Here is a 23,852-nt window from a genome sequence, read left to right as displayed (position 1 = left end):
AAACTGTGGTGCATTCAATGACTGGAGGAATACTCACTGCTCCCTTGCAGTACAGACGCAGTTTCCCATCGGGGGTTCGGACCACTACAGACATGCGCTTACGGTTACTGTAGAAAAAAGACACTGTTAAGTGTCTGTGAATGTTATGAGTGAGTGAGTGAGTCATTTTATTTACCTTGAAAACTCCAGCACATTCAGCAACTCAAAGCTCTTCTCCTTCCCCCTCTGAAAGACACAAAGAAATACCAATAATTAAACAGTGAGCAGGATTCTGGGCCATCCTTCAAATGGCCCTCCATCCCAGTCTCTTAAACCCACACTTACAGCTTCCATGATAACGGAGCCAGGAGTTCTTGCTGTGAAAACGAAGCCCAGACCTTTGGCTCCTTTTACCAGAGCTCCTTCATCTGAGGAAAAAAAAAAAAAAAAAAACGCATGCATTGCACATATTAGTAAGTTTTGAGTTGGAATTGGCTCTAATATGTAGTAGCTAGGATGTGATTGGTCCTATTGTCTAGTAGCTGAGTTCTGATTGTCTCTATGGTGTATAAGCTGTGTAGAGATAGGCTGTCTACCTGGCGAGGAGGCCTGGTAGATAAGCTGGTCTTCCTCTCTCTCTGGGACCACTGTGTGACACACCGCCATCATCGTCAGGAACTCACAGATTTGGGCAGAGGTTGGCTGGGGAGGGGAGACATGGCCCAGTGTCATTCTCATTCAGTATAAGAATCATCAGTAGAGAAGAACTCAGGAGCTCAGGGGAACACCTACATGGTTCTTCTCAATGTTCTGGATGAGAGTGGGGTCATCAAACTCTGTGGAGTTAAGACTGCTGGACGGCAGGGGACTGAGAGAGGAGACGGAACAGAATTAAACACTACCTACACGACTCATTATATACAACAAAGAAAAGGGTATTGGGGTGTTTGTAGTATAGATAGTAGGTCATAGCACAGCCAAAGGTGCAGAAGAGGAGGCGGTCACTGACCTGAAGTCCTCCATGGAACGATCAACATCTAGGTCAGGGAAGTGGCCGTATGTGATTCCAGCGATGGTACACTTCTTGAAATGCATGACGTTACAGGTGAGAGTTCCTGTCTTATCAGAAAACAGATACTTCACCTGGGAGACAGGAAATAAAGAAAGGATATCAGTACACAACTCTGATTGGTTGAGGCCTGATGTGAACATGGTCAAGATTGGTGGAATCCACCATTTGATTTGATTCCATCCTCACCTGGCCCAGTTCTTCGTTGAGATTGGACGTTCGAGCCATGGCGGGTGTGTCCGTCTCAGAGTAGTACATCTCCTCATCCTGACCAGGAAACAGAGGGAGTTTACATGACACCTCTAAACAGAGTTAAACACTCTAAAAACACACGTGTCCGTCCGTACCCAGTTGATGAAGAGCGCCTGTGTGAACTTGACCACCTCCAGAGTGACCAGCAGGCTGATGGGGATGAGGTTGTTGTAGAGGATGATGAAGGTCAGCAGGTTATACCAGAAGTTAGTGGAGATGTCCCCTGTACACACACACACACACGGTCAAGAGCTTATATATGGAAGAGTAGAGAATGAATAACGTGTGTGTGTGTCCACCCATTAGAGAGTGAGTGAGTGTGTGTATTCTCACCTGCGCGTGACAGGTACCAGCAGGCCTCCTCAGTGTGTTGTTTGTTCCAGATGGAGGCTCCTATAGAGCTCACTAGCGCCATCACCAGGAGGATGCAGAACAGCACCAGGATCTGGACGTTGGTCACCCGCTCCACGTTAGAACGCTTCAGAGGGGCCTTGGTGGAGTTCTGGAAGGAACATTCACCACATCATTACATCCTTCATGTGGAACTACAAAACACCCAAAATTCCACAGAGTTAGAGAACTCAAAAGAAAGAAGCGGAGAAGGAACACCAAGCCCTACTGGAACACCAAGCCCTACTGGAACACCAAGCCCTACTGGAACACCAAGCCCTACTGCTTTGTAGAGGTAAGATTGGCTTGATTCAAGACTATGGTTCAAGTTAGGTTTGGATCACAAAGGCTTGACATGGCTAACCTGCATCAGTTTGGAGTCATGTCCAGTGTAGACTATAATTCCTACAACCCATTGTGTGTTTCTGAGCTGGGCACCTCTCAGCAGCACCTGGTCAGGACCCAGAGGAACCGCACTGGAGAGAGAGAACAGTGACAATCAGGTGGAGGTTGAAAATGTAATTCTATGTTAGGTGTGTGTTCAGATGAGAGTGTGTGTTCAGTACTTTTGGTTGTCCAGCCGTAGGGTCCCAGTGAAGTCATACAGGTGTCTGTTGGGCTCTTCACACTCCAGACGGCCAGAGAGACCCATCAGCTCCTCCAGAGACTGGAGACCAGCTGTGTGAGTGAGACCCTGAAACACACACTCAGTTAGAGCAGGTACACTGATAAAATACACACACCTTTAGGGTCCTTCCTAACACACGTCTCACCTGTCTGATCTTCAGGTTTGTTTCTCCGTCGAGGTTGGAGGTCTCAGTGTAACACATGGCCTGAGGCTCACTGTGGAGAGGGATGGAGTCCAACATTACCACATCATTCACTTCCACATTCATCTATGCAACGGTCAAATAAAAAATATTTAAACATTTATCAAAACACAGGGCTGTTCAATCCTGGTCCTGGAGGGCCGAAACACTTCTGGTTTTCATCCTCTCCGTCTAATAAGGGACTAATTCAGACCTGGGATACCAGGTGGAGTGCAATTAACAACCAGGTGGAATCAAAAACCAGAAGTGTTTTGGCCCTCCAGGACTAGAATCGAACAGCCCTGATCAAACATAATGGTGACATCACACAATGTCACCACAAACCAACCTGGAGGACACTATGACCATGTCAGCTGGAAGATGCTGCCCATTGGTCACCTTCACTATGTCTCCTACTGCCACCTTGTGGCCAGGACGCAGCAATGCAACAGCGGCAGGAGAGAATGAAAATAAGAACGGGGGGGGTCAAAGAGAGGGAAGTGCAAGAGAATGTGAAGCAGGAGAAGAGAGGGATGGTGGAGGCAGAGAGGGATGGTGGAGGCAGAGAGGGATGGTGGAGGCAGAGAGGGATGGTGGAGGCAGAAAGGGATGGTGGAGGCAGAAAGGGATGGTGGAGGCAGAAAGGAATGGTGGAGGCAGAAAGGAATGGTGGAGGCAGAAAGGAATGGTGGAGGCAGAAAGGGATGGTGGAGGCAGAAAGGGATGGTGGAGGCAGAAAGGGATGGTGGAGGCAGAAAGGGATGGTGGAGGCAGAAAGGGATGGTGGAGGCAGAAAGGGATGGTGGAGGCAGAAAGGGATGGTGGAGGCAGAGGGATGGTGGAGGCAGAGAGGGATGGTGGAGGCAGAGAGGGATGGTGGAGGGAGAGAGGGATGGTGGAGGGAGAGAGAGAGAAAGTGACAGTGAGCAGCAAGTAGCTTTACAGTGGATGTTCATATCTGACGCTTCCCTCAGTCATAGCAAGGACATTAGATACAGGGGATATGAAACAACGTGGAGAAAGACGCCAGAGAACATTCTGGAGAGGTAAATAATCATTCTGGAGAGGTAAATAATGTGCCATGCAGTCTTCATAACGAGGGCCAGGAGTTCTCCTTCACCAGATAACCTGATCAGGAAAAACTCTGGGCCCTAGTTATAGGCTGCAACATGAGTTCGGAGTTTTCCCCATTCAGGTCGTGTGGTACGGAAAGAGCTCTGGTCTTTATCTGTAACCACTAGTCAGACAGGCTGTTGAGAGAATGAAGGTAATAGTACCTGTTTCCATATGATGGTCTGCCAGGCTCCATTCCTCAGAACTGAGACACAATGACAACAGAGCTGTTAGCCTATACACTTCATACACTGTTATTTCTTTCTAAAGCACAATTGTCTATTCCCTTAAACTAGTTATTCACTGATCCAAATAAAAGGCAAATAAAACTGACTGACAGGCACACACTCATGCATACGCAAACACACAATCGTCCAATACCTGTGGTCTTTTTATTGTTGACTGTGTTGTCTGCCTTGTGTCTTTGCTGTAAAGAGACAGAGGGTTTATTAGTTCCTTATGAATCACATTAAAACACACCAAAACGGTACTGCGCTGGCATAGAGATTGTTTAGGAACAGAAGGGGAGGTGTTGTTCCACAGCAGGGGAGCTGAGCTGTGTCTGTTGAGCTGTGTCTGTTGAGCTGTGTCTGTTGAGCTGTGTCTGTTGAGCTGTGTCTGTTGAGCTGTGTCTGTTAGAGGTCGACCGATTTATGATTTTTCAACGCCGATACCGATTATTGGAGAACCAAAAAAAGGCGATACCAATTAAATCGGCCAATTTTTTTATTTTTATTTGTAATAATGACAATTACAACAATACTCAATGAACACTTATTTTAACTTAATATAATACATCAATAAAATCAATTTAGCCTCAAATAAATAATGAAACATGTTCAATTTGGTTTAAATAATGCAAAAACAAAGTGTTGGAGAAGAAAGTAAAAGTGCAATATGTGCCATGTAAAAAAGCTAAAGTTTAAGTTCCTTGCTCAGAACATATGAAAGCTGGTGGTTCCTTTTAACATGAGTCTTCAATATTCCCAGGTAAGAAGTTTTAGGTTGTAGTTATTATAGGAATCATAGGACTATTTCTCTCTATACAATTTGTATTTCATATACCTTTGACTATTGGATGTTCTTATAGGCACTTTAGTATTGCCAGTGTAACAGTATAGCTTCCATCCCTCTCCTCGCTCCTACCTGGGCTTGAACCAGGAACACAACGACAACAGCCACCCTTGAAGCAGCGTTACCCATGTAGAGGAAGGGGAAACAACTACTCCAAGTCTCAGAGCGAGTGACGTTTGAAACGCTATTAGCGCGCACCTGGCTAACTAGCTAGCCATTTTACATCGGTTACACCAGCCTAATCTTGGGAGTTGACAGGCTTGAAGTCATAAACAGTGCAATGCATTGCGAAGAGCTGCTGGCAAAACGCACGAAAGTGCAGTTTGAATGAATGCTTACGAGCCTGCTGCTGCCTACCACCGCTCAGTCAGACTGCTCTATCAAATCATAGACTTAATTATAATATAATAAACACAGAAATACGAGCCTTAGGTCATTAATATGGTCGAATCCGGAAACTATCATCTCGAAAACAAAACGTTTTTTTCTTTCAGTGAAATACGGAACCGTTCCGTATTTTATCTAACGGGTGGCATCCCTAAGTCTAAATATTCTTGTTACATTGCACAACCTTCAATGGTATGTCATAATTACGTAAAATTCTATCAAATTAGTTCGCAATGAGCCAGGCAATGAACGCAAGAGCAGTGACACAATTTCATGTTAGCAGGCAATAGTAACTAAATATGCAGGTTTAAAAATATATACTTGTGTATTGATTTTAAAGAAAGGCATTGATGTTTATGGTTAGGTACATTGGTGCAACAACAGTGCTTTTTTCGCAAATGCGCTTGGTAAATCATCACCTGTTTGTCGAAGTAGGCTGTGATTCAATGAGAAATGAACAGGCACCGCATTGATTATATGCAAAGCAGGACACGTTAAATAAACTAGTAATATCATCAGCCATGTGTAGTTAACTAGTGATTATGTTAAGATTGATAGTTTTTTATAAGATAAGTTTAATACTAGCTAGCAACTTACCTTGGCTTCTTGCTGCCCTCGCGTAACAGGTAGTCAGCCTGCCATGCAGGCTCCTCGTGGAGTGCAATGTAAGGCAGGTGGTTAGAACGTTGGACTAGTAACCAGAAGGTTGCAAAAACGAATCCCCGAATCCCCCCTGAACAAGGCAGTTAACCCCCGTTCCTAGGCCGTCATTGAAAATTAAGAATGTGTTCTTAATCTGACTTGCCTAGTTAAAAAATAATAATAATAATAATAATAATAATAATAATAATAATAATAATAATAAGTGGCCAAAAATACCGATTACCGATTGTTATGAAAACTTGAAATCGGCCCTAATTAAATCGGCCATTCCAATTAATCGGTCGACCTCTAGAAGCTGTTGAGCTGTGTCTGTTGATGGCTGTCGCGCTGTGCCTGTCGCGCTGTGTCTGTCGCGCTGTGTCTGTCGCGCTGTGTCTGTCGCGCTGTGTCTGTCGCGCTGTGTCTGTCGCGCTGTGTCTGTCGCGCTGTGTCTGTCCTACTTACATAGTCCTCTATGATCTCTTTGATCCCGGCCACAGTGAGGATGAAGATGAGCGGTACCAGGGTGGTGTAACGACCCGTAGGAGACACATCAGGGATTTGCTGACAAGAAGAACACAGACACAACGTCGAGGAAACACTGAGGGTGTGGTCAGGTTGTCAGTGCAGGTTACAGATAGAAATGTTATGAATAGAACTGATTCGTTTCATAGTTTTACATGAAAGAGAATCATATCTTAATCTAGATAACACATTTCTATGTGAATGCTCTATAACGTTGCACCCTCCAGAGTAAACCCATTGTACTCGCATTGTGGGCGTGGCCTACCTGCATTAGGGCGATGAAGAGGAAGAAGGCGTTGGCAGCGCGGCGGATCTGCTCGTACAGGAAACGAGGCAGGAAGGTAAACACTCCATACTTAGTGGTACTGAGGAGGAGGAGGGACACAGGGAAGTCACAGGGTTAGTCACCACAGTAATGAAACACAATAAGGCTGGGATTCAATCCGATCAAGCGTTAACCCGGCAATAGCAGATACCTGCATAGCTGGTGTTTTGGCAGTGTCGGAGGTGTAACTGCGATAAGAGCTGTCAAATTGGTAAGCAGCTGCTCGTGTGGTTGTCACGAAGTCACACCCCTCCCACTCGCATTAGAAGATCAGAATGAGAAAGTCTAGGCTGTAGAGCATATCGAAAATGACATTTTTTATAATTAAACAAAAGAATAAAGATTTATCAGCCTAATGGACGTGTAGAGGCTGCAAGGGATTATTACTAACGCGTCTCCATTCATCCAATGGCAGTGTCCGCAGTAGCCTAGCGCACAGAGCTGCTTGTGGATTCGACAGCTCGAATGCGGTTCCACCTCCGACATCACCAAAACAACCACTATGGATATGTCGGCTAAAGCGGATGTGATTGAATTGGGCACTAAATCAGCACACCAAAAGAGAAATCCCCTATATCTGATTGAAAAAGACAACAGTTGAGTTTGATTTCCTTGAGCAGAAACCACCTCTGTGGTCTCCAGTGTAAAACAGAGGTAGTCACAAGAGTGTAAATCTCTTCTTCAATCTCTTCTCCACCGATAGCTGATTATCGATGCACTTGAAACCCCATTAGAGAGACTACACAATTAGATTTAAACATGCTCGGGCACGAAAACATAAAAGGATCTATTATGGGCTGCACACCTTCACATCCTCGCAAATGAACGGAACGTCACTGTTCAAAGCTTTACATTTAGACCAAACCTTGTCAGTCCATCACCTGTATTGATCAGACAACAGCATCGATTAGCCTTGATAATAGCCAGCAGCTATTAGAGACTAAAATAACTAAATCAGCCTTCAGTTCAGGGTCTGTCTTTATCCTGGCCAATATAGCTAACTCACACGTGTGTTTATGTGTGTGTGTGTGTGTGTCTTACTGTATCTAAATCCTCCAACACGTCAGAATCTCCTTGGAGACGAGCCCAAAACCACACTAAGGTTAGGAAATAGGCGAGTGTAAGCGGATCCTAGATCTGTGCCTACGGACAACATCTACGCTAAGTATTTGTTCATGGAGGTTGAATTGTGTTGAATGATTGACAGATGGAGTAGATTTGCACAGAGACACAGGGCTGTGAATAAAAGATGGCTTGAAGGTAGAAAAGAGGAGGATGAAAAGAGAAGAGGGGCTATAGGAATTTAATCTCAGAGTATTCAATAGGAGCAGTGAAGCTTTAAAACATCAACTAAAGACATATGGGAACACGGACATCAAAGGGCATGTCTCCAAAGCCAGACTGTCCAATCACAGGCCAGAAAAAGCCTGGTGATCCAATAAAACAAGTTGACGAAGGCCCGTCTTAATCTCATTAACGGACCTGAAATAGGCCTGTTTCAGAGCAGAATTGAATCTCCTGACAGTAAAGACAGATCGATGAGGTGGGTTTAACGCCTAACGACAGGCTTCTACCCACGTAACTAGGACCTGGTGGATTGTATAGGCGCCAGGGTAATGTTCAGGAGGGAGTAACATCCTAAATGTTGCAGATAGAACTGACATGGGTCCTTAATATACATGAGAGAAGCATATCTATTATTCACCATGCATTCCTAAATTTATATACAGAATGTCCTGTAACGTTGTACCCTACTGAATTCAACCCTTATCCTCTTAAAGGCAACAGAAATAAATGTGCGTATGTGTGGGGAGGGGTGTAAAAATACATGGAAACAATTCATTGATACTGTGATGGTGTCAAATTGAACCAAAACATAATACTATAGGTCTGGTTTGCAAGGCTATACAACTGAACATGTATAGCTCCATAGTCAGTCACCACCGAATATACAGCAGTCATCTGGGACAGTAATGATAAAAGAGATTCCGTTTGGGCACTGCCCTCAATCCTTCCCACAAGCAGGGATGGACACAAATGACATAATACAATGATAAAATACAGATACAAAATACCATGAATATCTATGTATCAAAATAAACTACATACTTGTATTTTGATGAAATACATTACAAAATACATTTATTTTGTATACAAAAATACATTTAAACTCAGTTTTTCACAATTGCTGACATTTAATCCTAGTAAAAATTCCCCGTCTTAGGTCAGTTAGGATCACCACTTTAAGAATGTGAAATGTCAGAATAATAGTAGAGAGAAGGATTTATTTCTTTCATCACATTCCCAGTGAGTCAGAAGTTTACATACACTCAATTTGTATTTGGTAGCATTGCCTTTAAATTGTTTAACTTGGGTCAAACGTTTTGGGTAGCCTTCCACAAGCAAAGCAAAGTACCCCCACAACATGATGCTGCCACCCCCGTGCTTCACGGTTGGGATGGTGTTCTTCAGCTTGCAAGTCTCCCCCTTTTTCCTCCAAACATAACGTTGGTCATTATGGCCAAACAGTTCTATTTTTGTTTCATCAGACCAGAGGACATTTCTCCAAAAAGTACGCTCTTTGTCCCCATGTGCAGTTGCAAACCATAGTCTGGCTTTTTTATGGCGGTTTTGGAGCAGTGGCTTCTTCCTTGCTGAGCGGCCTTTCAGGTTATGTTGATATAGGACGTGCTGTTGTTCGGGGATTGATTTGCACTTTTTGCACCAAAGTACGTTCATCTCTAGGAGACAACGCGTCTCCTTCCTGAGTGGTATGATGGCTGCGTGGTCCCATGGTGTTTATACTTGCGTACTATTGTTTGTACAGATGAACGTGGTAACTTCAGGCGTTTGGAAATTGCTCCCAAGGATGAACCAGACTGATTTAATTTTCCCATGATGCCAAGCAAAGAGGCACTGAGTTTGAAGGTAAGCCTTGAAATACATTCACAAGTACACCTCCAATTGACTCAAATGATGTCTATTAGCCTATCAGAAGCTTCTAAAGCCATGACATCATTTTATGGAATTTTCCAAGCTGTTTAAAGGCACAGTCAACTTAGTGTATGTAAACTTCTGACCCACTGGGATTGTGATACAGTGAATTATAAGTGAAATAATCTGTAAACAATTGTTGGAAAAATGACTTGTGTCATGCACAAAGTAGAAATTTGTGGAGTGGTTGGAAAACGAGTTTTAAGGACTCCAACAAAAGTGTTTGTAAACTTCGGACTTCAAACAGTACATTTAGTTCATTTAGCAGACGCTTTTATGACACCATAGTGCTATCAGACTTCTGATACCAATGCAGGGTGAAAGGGGGGTCAAATATATAGAAAATGTATAGAAAAGTAATTTGTATTTGGAAAATACAAATTACAGTATTTTTAAAAATACATTGGAGTGTAGTTCAGCCAAGTGTAATTCAAATGACAAAATACTCAGAAGTAATTAAAATACTGATTTCAAATACATGCTGCCCATCTCTGCCCACACACCAGAACATTCACTAAGGGGTTGTGAACATTATCGCTTTAGAGATCGGAACTGTTAACAAGCAAGGCTGGATCCCCTGCATACCAACATCTCCCAAATGAAGAGTAGGCCAATAAAAACGTATTGAATTGAAGTCAAAACTCTGGGCTTTGGCATTTTAAAATGTAATGTGAGAAGGTTGTTTGTTTCATCTGATCAGGACAGCACATAGTAACCTGATCAGTGACCAGAGCTGGACCACACTACAGAATGTCTTATTAGATTTAGAGACAATTCAAGGATAACTATTCTATTCATACATTGTTAATGTAGTCTACCATTAGTACCGGAGGAACTTCTATTAACATCTACAAACTCACTGTAGTTACTTTACTTTCAGTGCCTGTTTTAAAATGCATGCGGTATTATTGATTAAGAACAGTAAGTGGTATGTTAAGCACTTTCCTCAGATGCACTGAGCTTAAAAACAACCTTTTGATGCCGCCTTCCAACACATAATTGATGATAACTTACAACCCTTCTTTACTATTCCATAACTGGACCATTAACTCATATAGCCTATCACAAAACCTATTTCACAACAAAAAAACTACGCGAAAATAAATCCCTAAAACTATCAACAAACTATTGTGGGCAATTATAATATCACAACTTGTCTGGAAAGGCAATTAAAGTCTGTATTCAGTAACTGGATGATAATGATGCTGTAGTCAGGTGAAATCTTACCTGACATGGTTGTCACAGAACTTGGTGTTCTGAGGTTGGTTGAGCAGAATCGTCCGCGCCGTAGCATCTATGGGATCTGCCTGCGAAGTAGTCCCGGACATCTCATCATCTGCCTTGCGGTAGCCGGCGGATGAACAAGAGGTTCCTGCACCGTTCGATTGATGGGAGAGAGGCGAGGCTAGGGTAAGTGTGTGTGGGAGACAGGGAGAGACATAAGAGACGTGGTTTACAGTTCAAAAGTGGAGGGCAGAAACAGGTAGGGCTATTGTATGCGGATGTAAGCTGGCGGTCGATGTCAATGACGTCCCCACCTCTCCATTCTAAACAGCCCCTCTTCTTTCAGTGCGCTGCCTCGCACGGTGCTGGGCAATTCCAAAAGAGTGATGCTGAGACTCAGATTTTTTTTACTTTAAAATGTATGTCAAACAAAAAATAATTATTGCTAAGTTACTTTTACCAAGTCACTGAACTTAACAAAAACACATTTACTTGAACAGTGTAGTTTTATAACAGAATGCCTATTTCTACTGTTTGTGCCGTCTTCAAGTAAACTGTGTTTCGTAGCATTTTCGCTGGAAATCGTTAATTAGTGCTTGTGCATAGTTGTATGGTTTGCTTAACTTTGCCGTAATTGTTTTTTGTTTGACATAGATTTTAAAGTGAGTCTCAGCATCACTCTGTTACCATGGAATTGCCATACTATAGCTCCATCACCAATACACACACACAAGCCGCTCGGCGCCCACGGGTCCCCTTGTATAGAATGTGATGAGGGATGCACAATGGTCAAACAAACACCGTGAGTTTGACTCCTTTCATCGGCGCGGAAACATTGTGTATTTGTTTATCAAACAGCGGGACTTGTTACATCGCCCTATGTGCGCATAGTGCACCAGCATTATCACCCAAGCAAAGAACCGACGCTGTATAAATTCGCTCCGCGTTTGCACTGCCTACGGAGTCCCCCCTCCTTTGTAGTTTTCTCGTATAAAATCAAGGCCAAGCTGCGATCGGCACGACTTGCACACCCACTGAGCGTCGGAGGAACATTTTCTGTCATCGGGCTGCGCTAAATAATGGAGGGGGGAGAGAGAGACAATCAGGTTTGGACGTGACGGAATAGTTTACCCAGCTGGCACAACAAGCCCCGGTGAGGACAGATGGAGCACGCCCGTCACTCGTCTCCTCTCCCTTGGCCTCGCTGTCCGGGAAGCTCCCGACTGCTTGTGAGAATAGCCCAAGCAAGCACACAGACCTTCGCCGCCTCCGTTTCATCGGGCCTTCTCTGGCGGTCTAGAGAAGGCTTTTAAAAATTGTCTCTCTGCAAGGTGGATTAGATGATGCTTCGACACTAGACAACGGCCCCAATCTCTCGTGGAGCCTTGACTACGGTGTTCCCATCCGAGGGCGGGCTGAGGGCTCGTATTTAAAGGGACAGTAGCCCCCGAGGCTGGTATTGTGTCTGTGGTCTGACATTGCAGGCTCGGTTTACCAGTTTAAATTACACTTGAAAGGGGACGAGTCATTCATCATGAGATCACTATTCTCAGTTTCCCAGACCGTTTTCTGGGTGCTTATGAGGTTCAGTCTACATTCACTATTCAGGGCAGGCTATATGAAGTCATTGGCACAAGCTGCAATATTGGCCCTACTGCAGCTCAATTTCTAACTAACTTAAGGTGCTACTCCAAACCTCACCAGCAATAAAATTGGCAATCAATTCTTACAAGAATGGGTCCTGTCTGGATCGCTGTGTGGGTCTGGAAATAAATCCAGCCATTAATCCATCAATAATTCAGAGAAATAATAAGAGCCGGTTTCCACTATATTGAATGTTAGAATAGGGTGATCGTTTCCCCAGAGAGGCCTATCAATGGGTCACAGCCAACATAGAGAGAGCCCCGGCCCAAGTTCTACAACTGTATATTTCAACCTAATAACATTACTAAGTTATTTCTGTATAGCCTGTGAAGTAGACCTTTGCTACCCAGCCCGATGTGGCCAGATATTATACATTGAGTTAAGGCCGGGTAACTAGGGTACAGACAGGGCTCAGGTTTCACTAAATTGATCACTGACATTTTGAAGCTGAGCCATTTGTTCGTGCTCTGATGTGAAGTTATATCTGACTAAGATCATAACATGGTCAGAAGTCCTTCAACCTCATCAAATATAAACAGGAGAGATTATTTCACAGAAAATAATAATGTTCCTTGAGTTTTGTTGGGGTTTAGAGTGACAAAGTATAGCTAGCTAAGTTTTCTCTCATGTCTCTTCATTGAGCAGAGCAGCCCAAACGGAGCCGTTGCTATGGATACTCACAGACTCAGAGCTGCCATGAGCAGAGCGCAGGGACCAAGAGAAGCAGCTAATGGATTTACTATCGGAGGAAGTTATTTCTGATTTCGGGTTTCGGGCAGGGCCTTAAATTTGGCAGAAGCAATCGTCCTTGGGTAGGGCCTGAACGTTGCAGCATGGGTAGTGCTCGAGCTTAAAATTCATGCCCGTGCAGGGCTCTACTGTGAAGTGCCTTGGATGAAATGACCCAGTCAAAAGGCCCAGGTCATTAAAGCTCCTGATAGCATCAATATTCAGGCACCTCCTGTTTTCAACTCGAATGGGGACAGTGACACATGTTTAGGAGGGGAGATCACCACAAGGTCTTGCCAGGCATATCAGGTAAGCATCTGGCATGAAGGAAGGAACATAAGTACTACATACAGGTGCCACAGTGTGTACGGGTGTAATGGACATCACGCTGCTTGCTTAGCGAGTACCGCTTCCTCCTGATACGGCTCACAGCGAGGCTCAAACCCAGGACCTCTGCCTTGCTAGCACACGTGATCGCCTTCTCAAAGTCTTACCAGTCAGAGCCTCCGAAAAGCTAGCTATTCGGCAGGGCAAGTGGGGACACATGGCGTGAGGTTCACACATCCCCTAGGATAAGTTGAATCAGGTGTTTTAGAGCTGGTCTGGAACCAAACCCCGCACACACCCCTGACTCCAATGTGATAACAATACAGCAAAACAGATGAACGAGATTTCAATTTACTCTTGCAGGTGGCGAAAAATAACTATCTGAAAGCCACACCCTTAATAAGCAGCACAGCCAGTCTTCTTATCTGACCCGCTATATATCCCTATAACCCAGCATCAACAACCCAACCTTGCTATTTCTAACCTTTTACTGCAGTGGGCTAATTCAGGGTCACAGGGTTTCTTGGTAGTCTTAAACAGATCTACTTTGAAACAAAAGTATACACCTCAAACACATGGTTATGGGCTTAAAAACAGAAGACACCTGGACCATGTCAGATATACAGTTGAAATGTATTACATTTTGAGTTTGCATCCCAAAATTACACTTTATATACATCACAGAAAACTGAAATATAACAAAACTGTTAATTGCCATTAATTATGAAATTATGAAAAATATTCATAACATTCCACCCATGAGGCCACTAGGTCATTTGACTGCAGGAAAGGTCTACAGAAAACAACCCAACTAAGTGACCCAATGCCTGTAACCCAGTAGTTGTGTCATCCTAACAACCCAGCAGTTGGGTCATCCTAACAACCCAGCAGTTGGGTCATCCTAACAACCCAGCAGTTGGGTCATCCTAACAACCCAGCAGTTGTGTCATCCTAACAACCCAGCAGTTGTGTCATCCTAACAACCCAGCAGTTGTGTCATCCTAACAACCCAGCAGTTGGGTCATCCTAACAACCCAGCAGTTGGGTCATCCTAACAACCCAGCAGTTGGGTCATCCTAACAACCCAGCAGTTGGGTCATCCTAACAACCCAGCAGTTGGGTCATCCTAACAACCCAGTAGTTGTGTCATCCTAACAACCCAGCAGTTGGGTCATCCTAACAACCCAGCAGTTGGGTCATCCTAACAACCCAGCAGTTGGGTCATCCTAACAACCCAGCAGTTGGGTCATCCTAACAACCCAGCAGTTGGGTCATCCTAACAACCCAGCAGTTGGGTCATCCTAACAACCCAGCAGTTGGGTCATCCTAACAACCCAGCAGTTGGGTCATCCTAACAACCCAGCAGTTGGGTCATCCTAACAACCCAGCAGTTGGGTCATCCTAACAACCCAGCAGTTGGGTCATCCTAACAACCCAGCAGTTGGGTCATCCTAACAACCCAGCAGTTGGGTCATCCTAACAACCCAGCAGTTGTGTCATCCTAACAACCCAGCAGTTGTGTCATCCTAACAACCCAGCAGTTGGGTCATCCTAACAACCCAGCAGTTGGGTCATCCTAACAACCCAGCAGTTGGGTCATCCTAACAACCCAGCAGTTGGGTCATCCTAACAACCCAGCAGTTGGGTCATCCTAACAACCCAGCAGTTGGGTCATCCTAACAACCCAGCATTTTTTTGTGTTTGTTTAGTGTTTTTTTGTGTTTCCTCCATTTCCCCACTCTACCTCTCTCCATCCTTACGGTATACCTCCACTCATCCATATCTCTTCCCACTCTACCTACCTCTCTCTTCCTACTCTCACTCTCTCTCTCCTCTTTACTCTACATTTTATTCCTGGCAGATCGATATTGACCATCTCAGCAGCCTGCTACAGCTCTTATTTGTCCATGAGCAGATCAATGCTCTGTGTTCCTCCTCCCTGATGGATCAGAACCAGAAGCACCGTCACCACCATAACTCATTACTGAAGAGTCGACGGACTCAAAGAATACTCAAACAGAACGGTGGGTAGCCTGTGTGCAAATATTTTGAGTGTCGGGTGCAATGTTGTGGACGTTGGTGCGTGTTCAGCAAAATATGAATGACCTTGTAAAAGGCCGGTAAAACTACTCTCATCTTGATATAACCACACATGCAATCAAAAATAAATCTATTCATACCTGGTATAGTCCTGTTTTATCACCCCCCTCTCAAAACGCATCAATAGCTCAATCCAACACAGCTTGGCCCATCTTTACTGTACTAGCTCAGTCCCTTAGTTTGGTTCTGGGTTGACCCCTCAACCCTTAAGGTCACTACCTGACCCGTGTTACCTTTTACCTGATCCGTGTAACCTGGTCCTGTGCCAGCCTTTCATGGCTATAAAGCAAGGCGCTATTCTGAATAATGGATAGAGGGAGGCTGCATAATTCATCCTCTCTCTTTCCTGTATGACTGGTGCCTTATTTCAGCAGACACCGTGCCTCTGTGGTGCAGCCATGCCACCACTCAGAAAACAACTCAGATGTCAGACACTATCACTGCAGCTCCCTCAGCGCTTATTATACACCAGCATTTAGCCCGACCGTCAGCTTTGTGTTTTAAACGGTATTAAACATCGCTATTGTAATGTCCACCGATTTAATGTGACAGTCGGATAGAGACGCTCAGTCAAAGCCACAAACCAAAAGAGGAAAAACAATCTGTACAACAGAGTGAACTGTTGTACAGTCAAAGGCATACAAAGTCAGTCATATGACTTAAAACATAAACTACAAACTCAACAGCTCAGTTGAAAATCCCACCCTCTGAAGGATTCTTGATGAATCGGAGGTTCCCCCAGTCCCCCCCTCCTCCTCCCCTACCCCCTCCCATTGTGAGGTCAGGATAGCGTTACCTACGGAGGAGCGTCGTCTGACCGCCTGACCCCTATGAGGTGCCATGGCTGTTCCTGTCCCCAAGGTGACCTTTAGTCAAGTCGTCTACTTCCTGGTTAAGGTTGACCTGCAGGTCTGCTGGTTGCTAGGACAGCCAGTGTGTCCAATTACTACGGCGACGGAGTGAATGGTGAGAAGGTGGAGAGCCTCTTTCCTGCAGTACAGGCTGGGGTAGTAATCCTCTCTCTGTCTGCTCTGCAACATCCCCTACCTGCTAATCCATACACTGATAATCCAACAGGTGAGACCAGAGACTGTACACGCGCAATATTCATGTATATTTAATCCCATATACTATACTGTACTGTTCACACACACAATTACAGCAGTGACACATTTTGTATTTACACATGCAACATCCCCCAACATGCATTTAACTACTCCCTTGCTCACCCTCTCACTCACTCTTCCCCAATCTAACTCAACAGTCAACACCCAGACTGCACCCAAACACATGCATGCATCTATGTGCATGCTTAAAGGATGCCATGTGCATATGCATGGGACATGCGTAAGTGTGCTTTATTTACATGTATGCAAGCATACCATGTGTGTCTGTATGTATAGTAAATGTGTGTGTTTGTCAATGTGTACTAGATCATGTGAAGTGAATACATGGTGATCAATACAGTATGGGTTCGTGGTAATGACTGGAGCGGAGTCAGTGGAATGGTATCAAACACTTGGTTTCCAGGTATTTGATGCCATTCCATTCGCTCCACTCTGGACATTATTTATGAGCTGTTCTCTCCTCAGCAGCCTCCACTGGTGTGAATGCTAATCAAGTGTATTTACAACAAGCACATGCAGTGACTGTGCAGACAGGCAGACCAGCCGAGTCCAGCGGTCACCAGCCCTGGTCCTAGAGAGTAGTGTTCCTCTGGTATCAGGGTTAGTGATTACCACTGTGCTCTAGTCCAGGGTTGGGGTCAATTCTCAATTGAAATTCACTCATTAAATAGAATTGTCCCCGACCGCTGCTCTAGTCGTTATAGGCTACTATTCCAGTACATGCACTAGTGAACTCCAAGATGTGGGGAGCGCCAGCCAGGCCAGCCTGTGGAAGACAAGACTCCAACTCACTTTTTTCAAACCTGTTAGCGAGTCGGGAGCGCATGGCGGCCACGCTGACGCCCAGCTCTGGGTCCAGGTGGTCAGGAGACTTCTCCTGCTTAATGAGAGTCAACACTAACTGCTCTGGAGGAGAGAGATCAGGCCACCAGCCCCGGGACGGGAGAGACAGAGATCGGGAGCAGGCCACCAGCCCCGGGACAGGAGAGACAGAGATCAGGGAGCAGGCCACCAGCCGCGGGACGGAAGAGACAGAGATCAGGGAGTAGGCCACCAGCCGCGGGACGGGAGAGACAGAGATCAGGGAGCAGGCCACCAGCCCCGGGACGGGAGAGACAGAGATCAGGGAGCAGGCCACCAGCCGCGGGACGGGAGAGACAGAGATCAGGGAGCAGGCCACCAGCCACGGGACGGGAGAGAACAACACACAAGACAGAGGGTCGGTCAGTAACGCCACTGTGGACCGGGTCCAGGCGCACACAACAACACACACACACACACACGTGAGTAAGTCAATGATGTGTGTCTGTGTGTAAGTGAGTGGTGAGTTCAGGTGTGAGTCTGGAAGAGGCAATTGAAATTGAGTTTGTGTGTGTGTGCATGCGTATGTCAACTATATGTGTGTGCCTCTGCTTGTGAAAGTATGTCAATGCTGTTGGAAAATGGTTGACATTGTCTTGAGTCCTGTGACGGTTGTACAACACTGCTCCTTTGTGGTCAACTGGTCTCATTGCCTTCTGAAGTTTTTCTGCAGCTCATAATACTCACCGTACCAGCCACATGTCTGTCCATAGAGACCATTTATTCCCCAAATGGTATCCTTAACAACCTAAAAAAATAAAGGAGAGCATACACTCTAGGAGCTCAGATGCAAAAATATTTATGTCCAACGTTTCGACAGACAAGCTGTCTTCGTCTGAGCTCCTAGAGTGTTCCACTCCGCTAGCCAGCACCTCGCCTAAATAGGTGTGCGTTTCTTTCGCCTCTAGATTATCCTTAACAACCTAGCAGCCATGACAACCAGGAATTATTTGTCTCCAACAGACCCGCCTCAGACACACAGACAATAAACCTGATTTATCTCATTATATCCTTATACCTGGTAAACAAACCACACTTATTTGGGGGCTGTACACACACACACACACACACACAGAATAGTAATGTCGCCCAATGCTCAGTGAAGAACTGTCAACATCTCCCTTACATGTCACTGTTTGGTTTGCAATTGAAGCATTCAGTTAACAGAATAGAGAATCTCTAAACACTGTAGTAGTGAGATCAGAGAGGGAGATCCAGCTATACACCTCTACAATACCTGACATCATTTCACCTGCAGAATACACACTTGGTCAGAAAGCAGACCTGGATTTCACACTTGGATTAGCATATGTTCATCTAGAGTAAAGATTTGGCTTTGAATGCATGAGCAAGTAGTAGTGTGGACTCTCTGCACATGTAGGATAGGTCACTCTCTCCTGTCAGAACACACCTTATCTATGTCTCACATGTAGGATAGGCCACTCTCCTGTCAGAACACACCTTATCTATGTCTCACATGTAGGATAGGCCACTCTCTCCTGTCAGAACACACCTTATCTATGTCTCACATGTAGGATAGGCCACTCTCTCCTGTCAGAACACACCTTATCTATGTCTCACATGTAGGATAGGCCACTCTCTCCTGTCAGAACACACCTTATCTATGTCTCACATGTAGGATAGGCCACTCTCTCCTGTCAGAACACACCTTATCTATGTCTCACATGTAGGATAGGCCACTCTCCTGTCAGAACACACCTTATCTATGTCTCACATGTAGGATAGGCCACTCTCTCCTGTCAGAACACACCTTATCTATGTCTCACATGTAGGATAGGCCACTCTCTCCTGTCAGAACACACCTTATCTATGTCTCACATGTAGGATAGGCCACTCTCTCCTGTCAGAACACACCTTATCTATGTCTCACATGTAGAATAGGCCACTCTCCTGTCAGAACACACCTTATCTATGTCTCACATGTAGGATAGGCCACTCTCTCCTGTCAGAACACACCTTATCTATGTCTCACATGTAGGATAGGCCACTCTCTCCTGTCAGAACACACCTTATCTATGTCTCACATGTAGGATAGGCCACTCTCTCCTGTCAGAACACACCTTATCTATGTCTCACATGTAGGATAGGCCACTCTCTCCTGTCAGAACACACCTTATCTATGTCTCACATGTAGGATAGGCCACTCTCTCCTGTCAGAACACACCTTATCTATGTCTCACATGTAGGATAGGCCACTCTCTCCTGTCAGAACACACCTTATCTATGTCTCACATGTAGGATAGGCCACTCTCTCGTCAGAACACACCTTATCTATGTCTCACATGTAGGATAGGCCACTCTCTCCTGTCAGAACACACCTTATCTATGTCTCACATGTAGGATAAGTCACTCTCTCCTGTCAGAACACACCTTATCTATGTCACTCTCCTGTCAGAACACACCTTATCTATGTCTCACATGTAGGATAAGTCACTCTCTCCTGTCAGAACACACCTTATCTATGTCTCACATTAAGGATAGGCCACTCTCCTGTCAGAACACACCTTATCTATGTGTCCTTTGGGACTTTTGTACTTTGGGACTTCATGCACACACTTGAGATTCTCTTTCTTCATCCCTTTCCCTCACATCCTGTGTGTGTGTGTGTGTGTGTGTGTGTGTGTGTGTGTGTGTGTGTGTGTGTGTGTGTGTGTGTGTGTACATCAGTGGAGGTTGCTGAGAGGAGGACGGCTCATAATAATGGCTGGAACGGAGTAAATGGAATGGCATTAAACACATAGAAACCATGTGTTTGATATACACTACATGATCAAAAGTATGTGGACACGTGCTTGTCGAACATCTCATTCCAAAATCATGGGCATTAACATTGCTTTGGTCTCCCCTTTGCTGCTATAACAGCCTCCACTCTCCGGAGAAGGCTTCCCACTAGATGTTGGAACATTGCTGCAGGGACTTGCTTCCATTCAGCCAAAAGCACATTAGTAAGGTCGGGCACTGATGTTCGCCGATTAAGCCTGCTCGCAGTCGGCATTCCAATTCATCCCAAAGGTCTTCAATGGGGTTGAGGTCAGGGCTCTGTGCAGGCCAGTCAAGTTCTTCCACATTGACCTCGACAAACCATTTCTGTATGCCCTCGCTTTGTGCACGGGGCATTGTCATGCTGAAACAGGAAAGGGCTTTCCCTAAACTGTTGCCACAAAGTTGGAAGCACAGAATTGTCTAGAATGTCATTGTATGCTGTAGTGTTAAGATTTTCCTTCACTGGAACTAAGGGGCATAGCCCAAACCATGAAAAACAGCCCCAGACCATTATTCCTCCTCCAACAAACTTTACAGTTGGCACGATGTATTCGGGCAGGTAGCGTTCTCCTGACATCCTCCTAACCCAGATTCGTCTGTCTGACTGCCAGATGGTGAAGCGTGATTCATCACTCCAGAGAATACGTTTCCACTGCTCCAGATTCCAATGGAGGTAAGCTTTACACCAGTCCAGCCAACGCTCGGCCATGGCTGTTCGGCCATGGAAACCCATTTCATGAAGCTCCCAGATGAACAGTTCTTGTGCTGATGTTGCTTCCAGAGGCAGTTTGGAACTTGGTAGTGAGCGCAGCAACTGAGGACAAGCGATTTTAATGCGCTTCATTACTCGGCGGTCCCGTTCTGTGAGCTTATGTGGCCTACCACTTCACGGTTGAGCCGTTGTTGCTCCTAGACGTTTCCATTTCATAATAACAGCACTTACAGTTGACCGGGACAGCTCTAGCAGGGCAGAAATTTGACGAACTGACTTGTTGGAAAGGTGGCATCCTATGACGCCGCCACGTTGGAAGTCACTGAGCTCTTCTGTAAGGCCATTCTACTGACAATGTTTGTCTATAGAGATTGAATGGCTGTGTGCTCGATTGTATACACTTGTCAGCAACGGGTGTGGCTGAAATAGCTGAATCCACTAACTTGAAGGGGTGTCCACATATATATATATATATGTACAAAAGTATTTGATAACATTCCAATCACTCCGCTCCAGCCACTACCACGAGCCCGTCCTCCCCAATTAAGGTGTCATCAACCTCCTGTGGTGCACAGTCATCAGTGTGTGTGACAGATCAGGCCAGTGAGGCCACCAGGCTGTAACAGCCTAGGTGATTATGGCTAAAGTCCAGGTCAGAAGGATTGTGGGAAAGATTGAAGTTAACCAAGAAGAGCTGAGAAGACGCAAAGAACACAGTGACTGGCCACGTGGGACACGGAAACACCTTCAATAGGGCGAAGGAGAGTCTAATAAGGGACTACGGTGTGTGTGTGGTGGGGTCTGTTGAGAGAGTAAGTCTACAAAGGGTTGTTCTTTGATGTGTCTTCCTGTCTTGACTCCTGAAGGTACTAATTAACCCAGAGTAAGAGCCATTTTCTGAACTAACTAATGATTTGGGGTGTAAGTAGTGATGTCCAGGTATGGAAACCACTATTGATGGTGTTCTCTCACTCTGATGGGGATCCCTAGCCTGGAGACAGATTGACCTGACCCAGTTGGCGCTTCTCTCTCTCTATCCTGACAATATGCCCTAGCTGTTTTCTATTTCTGGAACCTGCTGGAGGCAAAGCACAGTCACACACAAACACACAGCAGCCCCACAATGTACTTGTGCCTGCAGTCATGGACATTCAGCCACACATGTCCTCTCTTCCAGGACAATCCCTCCAAAGCCCCTATAGACGCAACAGCTAACAAACTGTTCTCTCATCTCCAGCGGCATCGCTGTCAAACCTGTCCTTGCGGCGATGCCAGCTATCTCCCAAAACACTGACCTCCTTCCCTTTAATCCTTGCAGCTTGGCCAAAAACCTCTATTGGCCCACAGCACTCACTCCCTGACGCAGCCAAAATGCAAATAATCACGCTAGCACTTTCTGTGTGTGCATAAGAGTCCGTGGACAAATCGCTGTGTGGAGGGTGCAGTGCACCGATGTGTTCGGCTGTCCCTGTAAATGCAAAGGCGCATCTGTGACGCATTACTTTTTTTTTTTCGGGGACAAAGGTGCATTGAATACCCCCCCCCAAAAAAAACATTATGCTGCACAACTATATAGGCCTAGAAAGCACATATTTGGTGTCCGCCTGTCTGGGCTCCGCGTGACTTTAACAGATGATGGCCTTCCCGGGAGGGGCTTAGAATAAGATAAATTAAATAGTCACGTGCTCTTTAAGTCATTGAAGGTGTTAAGCTCTCCCACCGTACCGCCGAACTAATTTACGTCATATCCTATCCTGACAGCATGCACCCTGTACCATTTACCCCTCTCCCAGAGAAAATAAAGAAATTCCTTGGAAAAATACATAGGCATTTATGTCTTGGCTAGCCTACATAGACTATTACGCGCAAAGGATGGGTGCGAGCACTGTTTATAGTGAGGCCATGGCAACTCGGTCCCGCTCACCTGCAATAACCTCCATTTACCTGTCTTTACTGTCGTATTTGCAGCATCATTAATACATCATACAAAGCATTGGAAATGGGTTCAGTTGAAGCGCAGCGCCCCCATCCCGAGTCTGTCTGTGCCAGTAGAAGAATAGCCCTGTTGTTTGTACTGACTGTATATGACAGGCGTAATAAGCAGCTGCACCGCCACCCGTGCCGCAGTCCTGGGCTCAACAAGGCTATCTCAATCCTATAGCCCCACTAATATAACACGCATAGGCCTATAGAATAGGACCGACTGTGTCATTAGAACCAAGTCCTCACTGCAATGTTTATGTCGCTGCCAGTTCGATCCCTATAGCTACCAATGGAGCTGTACTAGCCTGTACTATAAGGTACTGTACTATAGACTACATGCCTCCGCCCCTCTTGTCATGCTTACCTCCCTCGCTGTGGATCTTCTTCGATCGCCGGTTGAAGTACATCCTGATCTTGAGCGGGGGTCTGTATTGGCCTGGAAGAGAGCGGCCGGGGCGCTGGCATGCCCGTGGCTCACGTACAAAGCGGGGGAATGCGGGCCCGGGACAAGGCTGCGTTCGCTGGGAGATGAATCATGTTCGGTCGTTGGACGAGGGACGGCGATGGGTCGGCTCAGCAGCGACGAGAGCGCGCATAAGGCTGAGACGTGTTTGTGCGTGCGTGCTCGCGTCCTCAGCCAAGATCACAAAAAGCCTGATCCGTTGCATAAGTAGGATCCTCGCGTGAATCTCGTTCCTCATCCTGATTCACTGTGCTTCAATTGGACATTCATGTAGCTGAGTGTGTGCCCTAAGTTAAATCTAATATCACGTCAAGCATAAAAATAGCCTAACTCAGTCAG

General features: G+C 45.5%; 1 protein-coding gene across 7 annotated transcripts in view; it reads right to left on the bottom strand.

Moving 5' to 3' along the window:
* The window catches only part of atp8a2 (ATPase phospholipid transporting 8A2), a 56,394-nt gene extending 32,717 nt beyond the window's left edge, over positions 1-23,677 (bottom strand). For 2 of the 7 annotated variants that reach the window (XM_029695223.1, XM_029695241.1), the window contains exons 1-20: positions 23,415-23,677; positions 17,503-17,616; positions 10,787-10,964; positions 6,506-6,605; positions 6,181-6,279; positions 3,994-4,039; positions 3,777-3,817; positions 2,849-2,922; positions 2,464-2,533; positions 2,257-2,384; positions 2,055-2,166; positions 1,634-1,802; positions 1,396-1,523; positions 1,238-1,315; positions 989-1,122; positions 772-847; positions 576-681; positions 325-407; positions 176-225; positions 38-107 (exon numbers count right to left, since the gene is read on the bottom strand). In XM_029695223.1, coding sequence (XP_029551083.1) covers positions 38-107; positions 176-225; positions 325-407; positions 576-681; positions 772-847; positions 989-1,122; positions 1,238-1,315; positions 1,396-1,523; positions 1,634-1,802; positions 2,055-2,166; positions 2,257-2,384; positions 2,464-2,533; positions 2,849-2,922; positions 3,777-3,817; positions 3,994-4,039; positions 6,181-6,279; positions 6,506-6,605; positions 10,787-10,964; positions 17,503-17,616; positions 23,415-23,457 — 1,899 coding nt within the window. In that variant the 5' untranslated portion in view covers positions 23,458-23,677. Of the gene's footprint in view, positions 1-37; positions 108-175; positions 226-324; positions 408-575; positions 682-771; positions 848-988; positions 1,123-1,237; positions 1,316-1,395; positions 1,524-1,633; positions 1,803-2,054; positions 2,167-2,256; positions 2,385-2,463; positions 2,534-2,848; positions 2,923-3,776; positions 3,818-3,993; positions 4,040-6,180; positions 6,280-6,505; positions 6,606-10,786; positions 10,965-11,914; positions 13,940-17,502; positions 17,617-23,414 lie in introns of those variants that run through there. The other 5 variants (XM_029695228.1, XM_029695233.1, XM_029695239.1 and 2 more) reach the window with 5 other exon arrangements.
* Between the last annotated feature and the right edge of the window lie 175 nt (positions 23,678-23,852).

This window comes from Salmo trutta, chromosome 2 (assembly GCF_901001165.1).
Source record: "Salmo trutta chromosome 2, fSalTru1.1, whole genome shotgun sequence".
Classification (NCBI taxonomy): Eukaryota; Metazoa; Chordata; class Actinopteri; order Salmoniformes; family Salmonidae; genus Salmo; species Salmo trutta.
The sequence above is the reverse complement of the archived record's forward strand: the minus strand, read 5'-3'. Positions and strand labels throughout refer to the sequence as shown.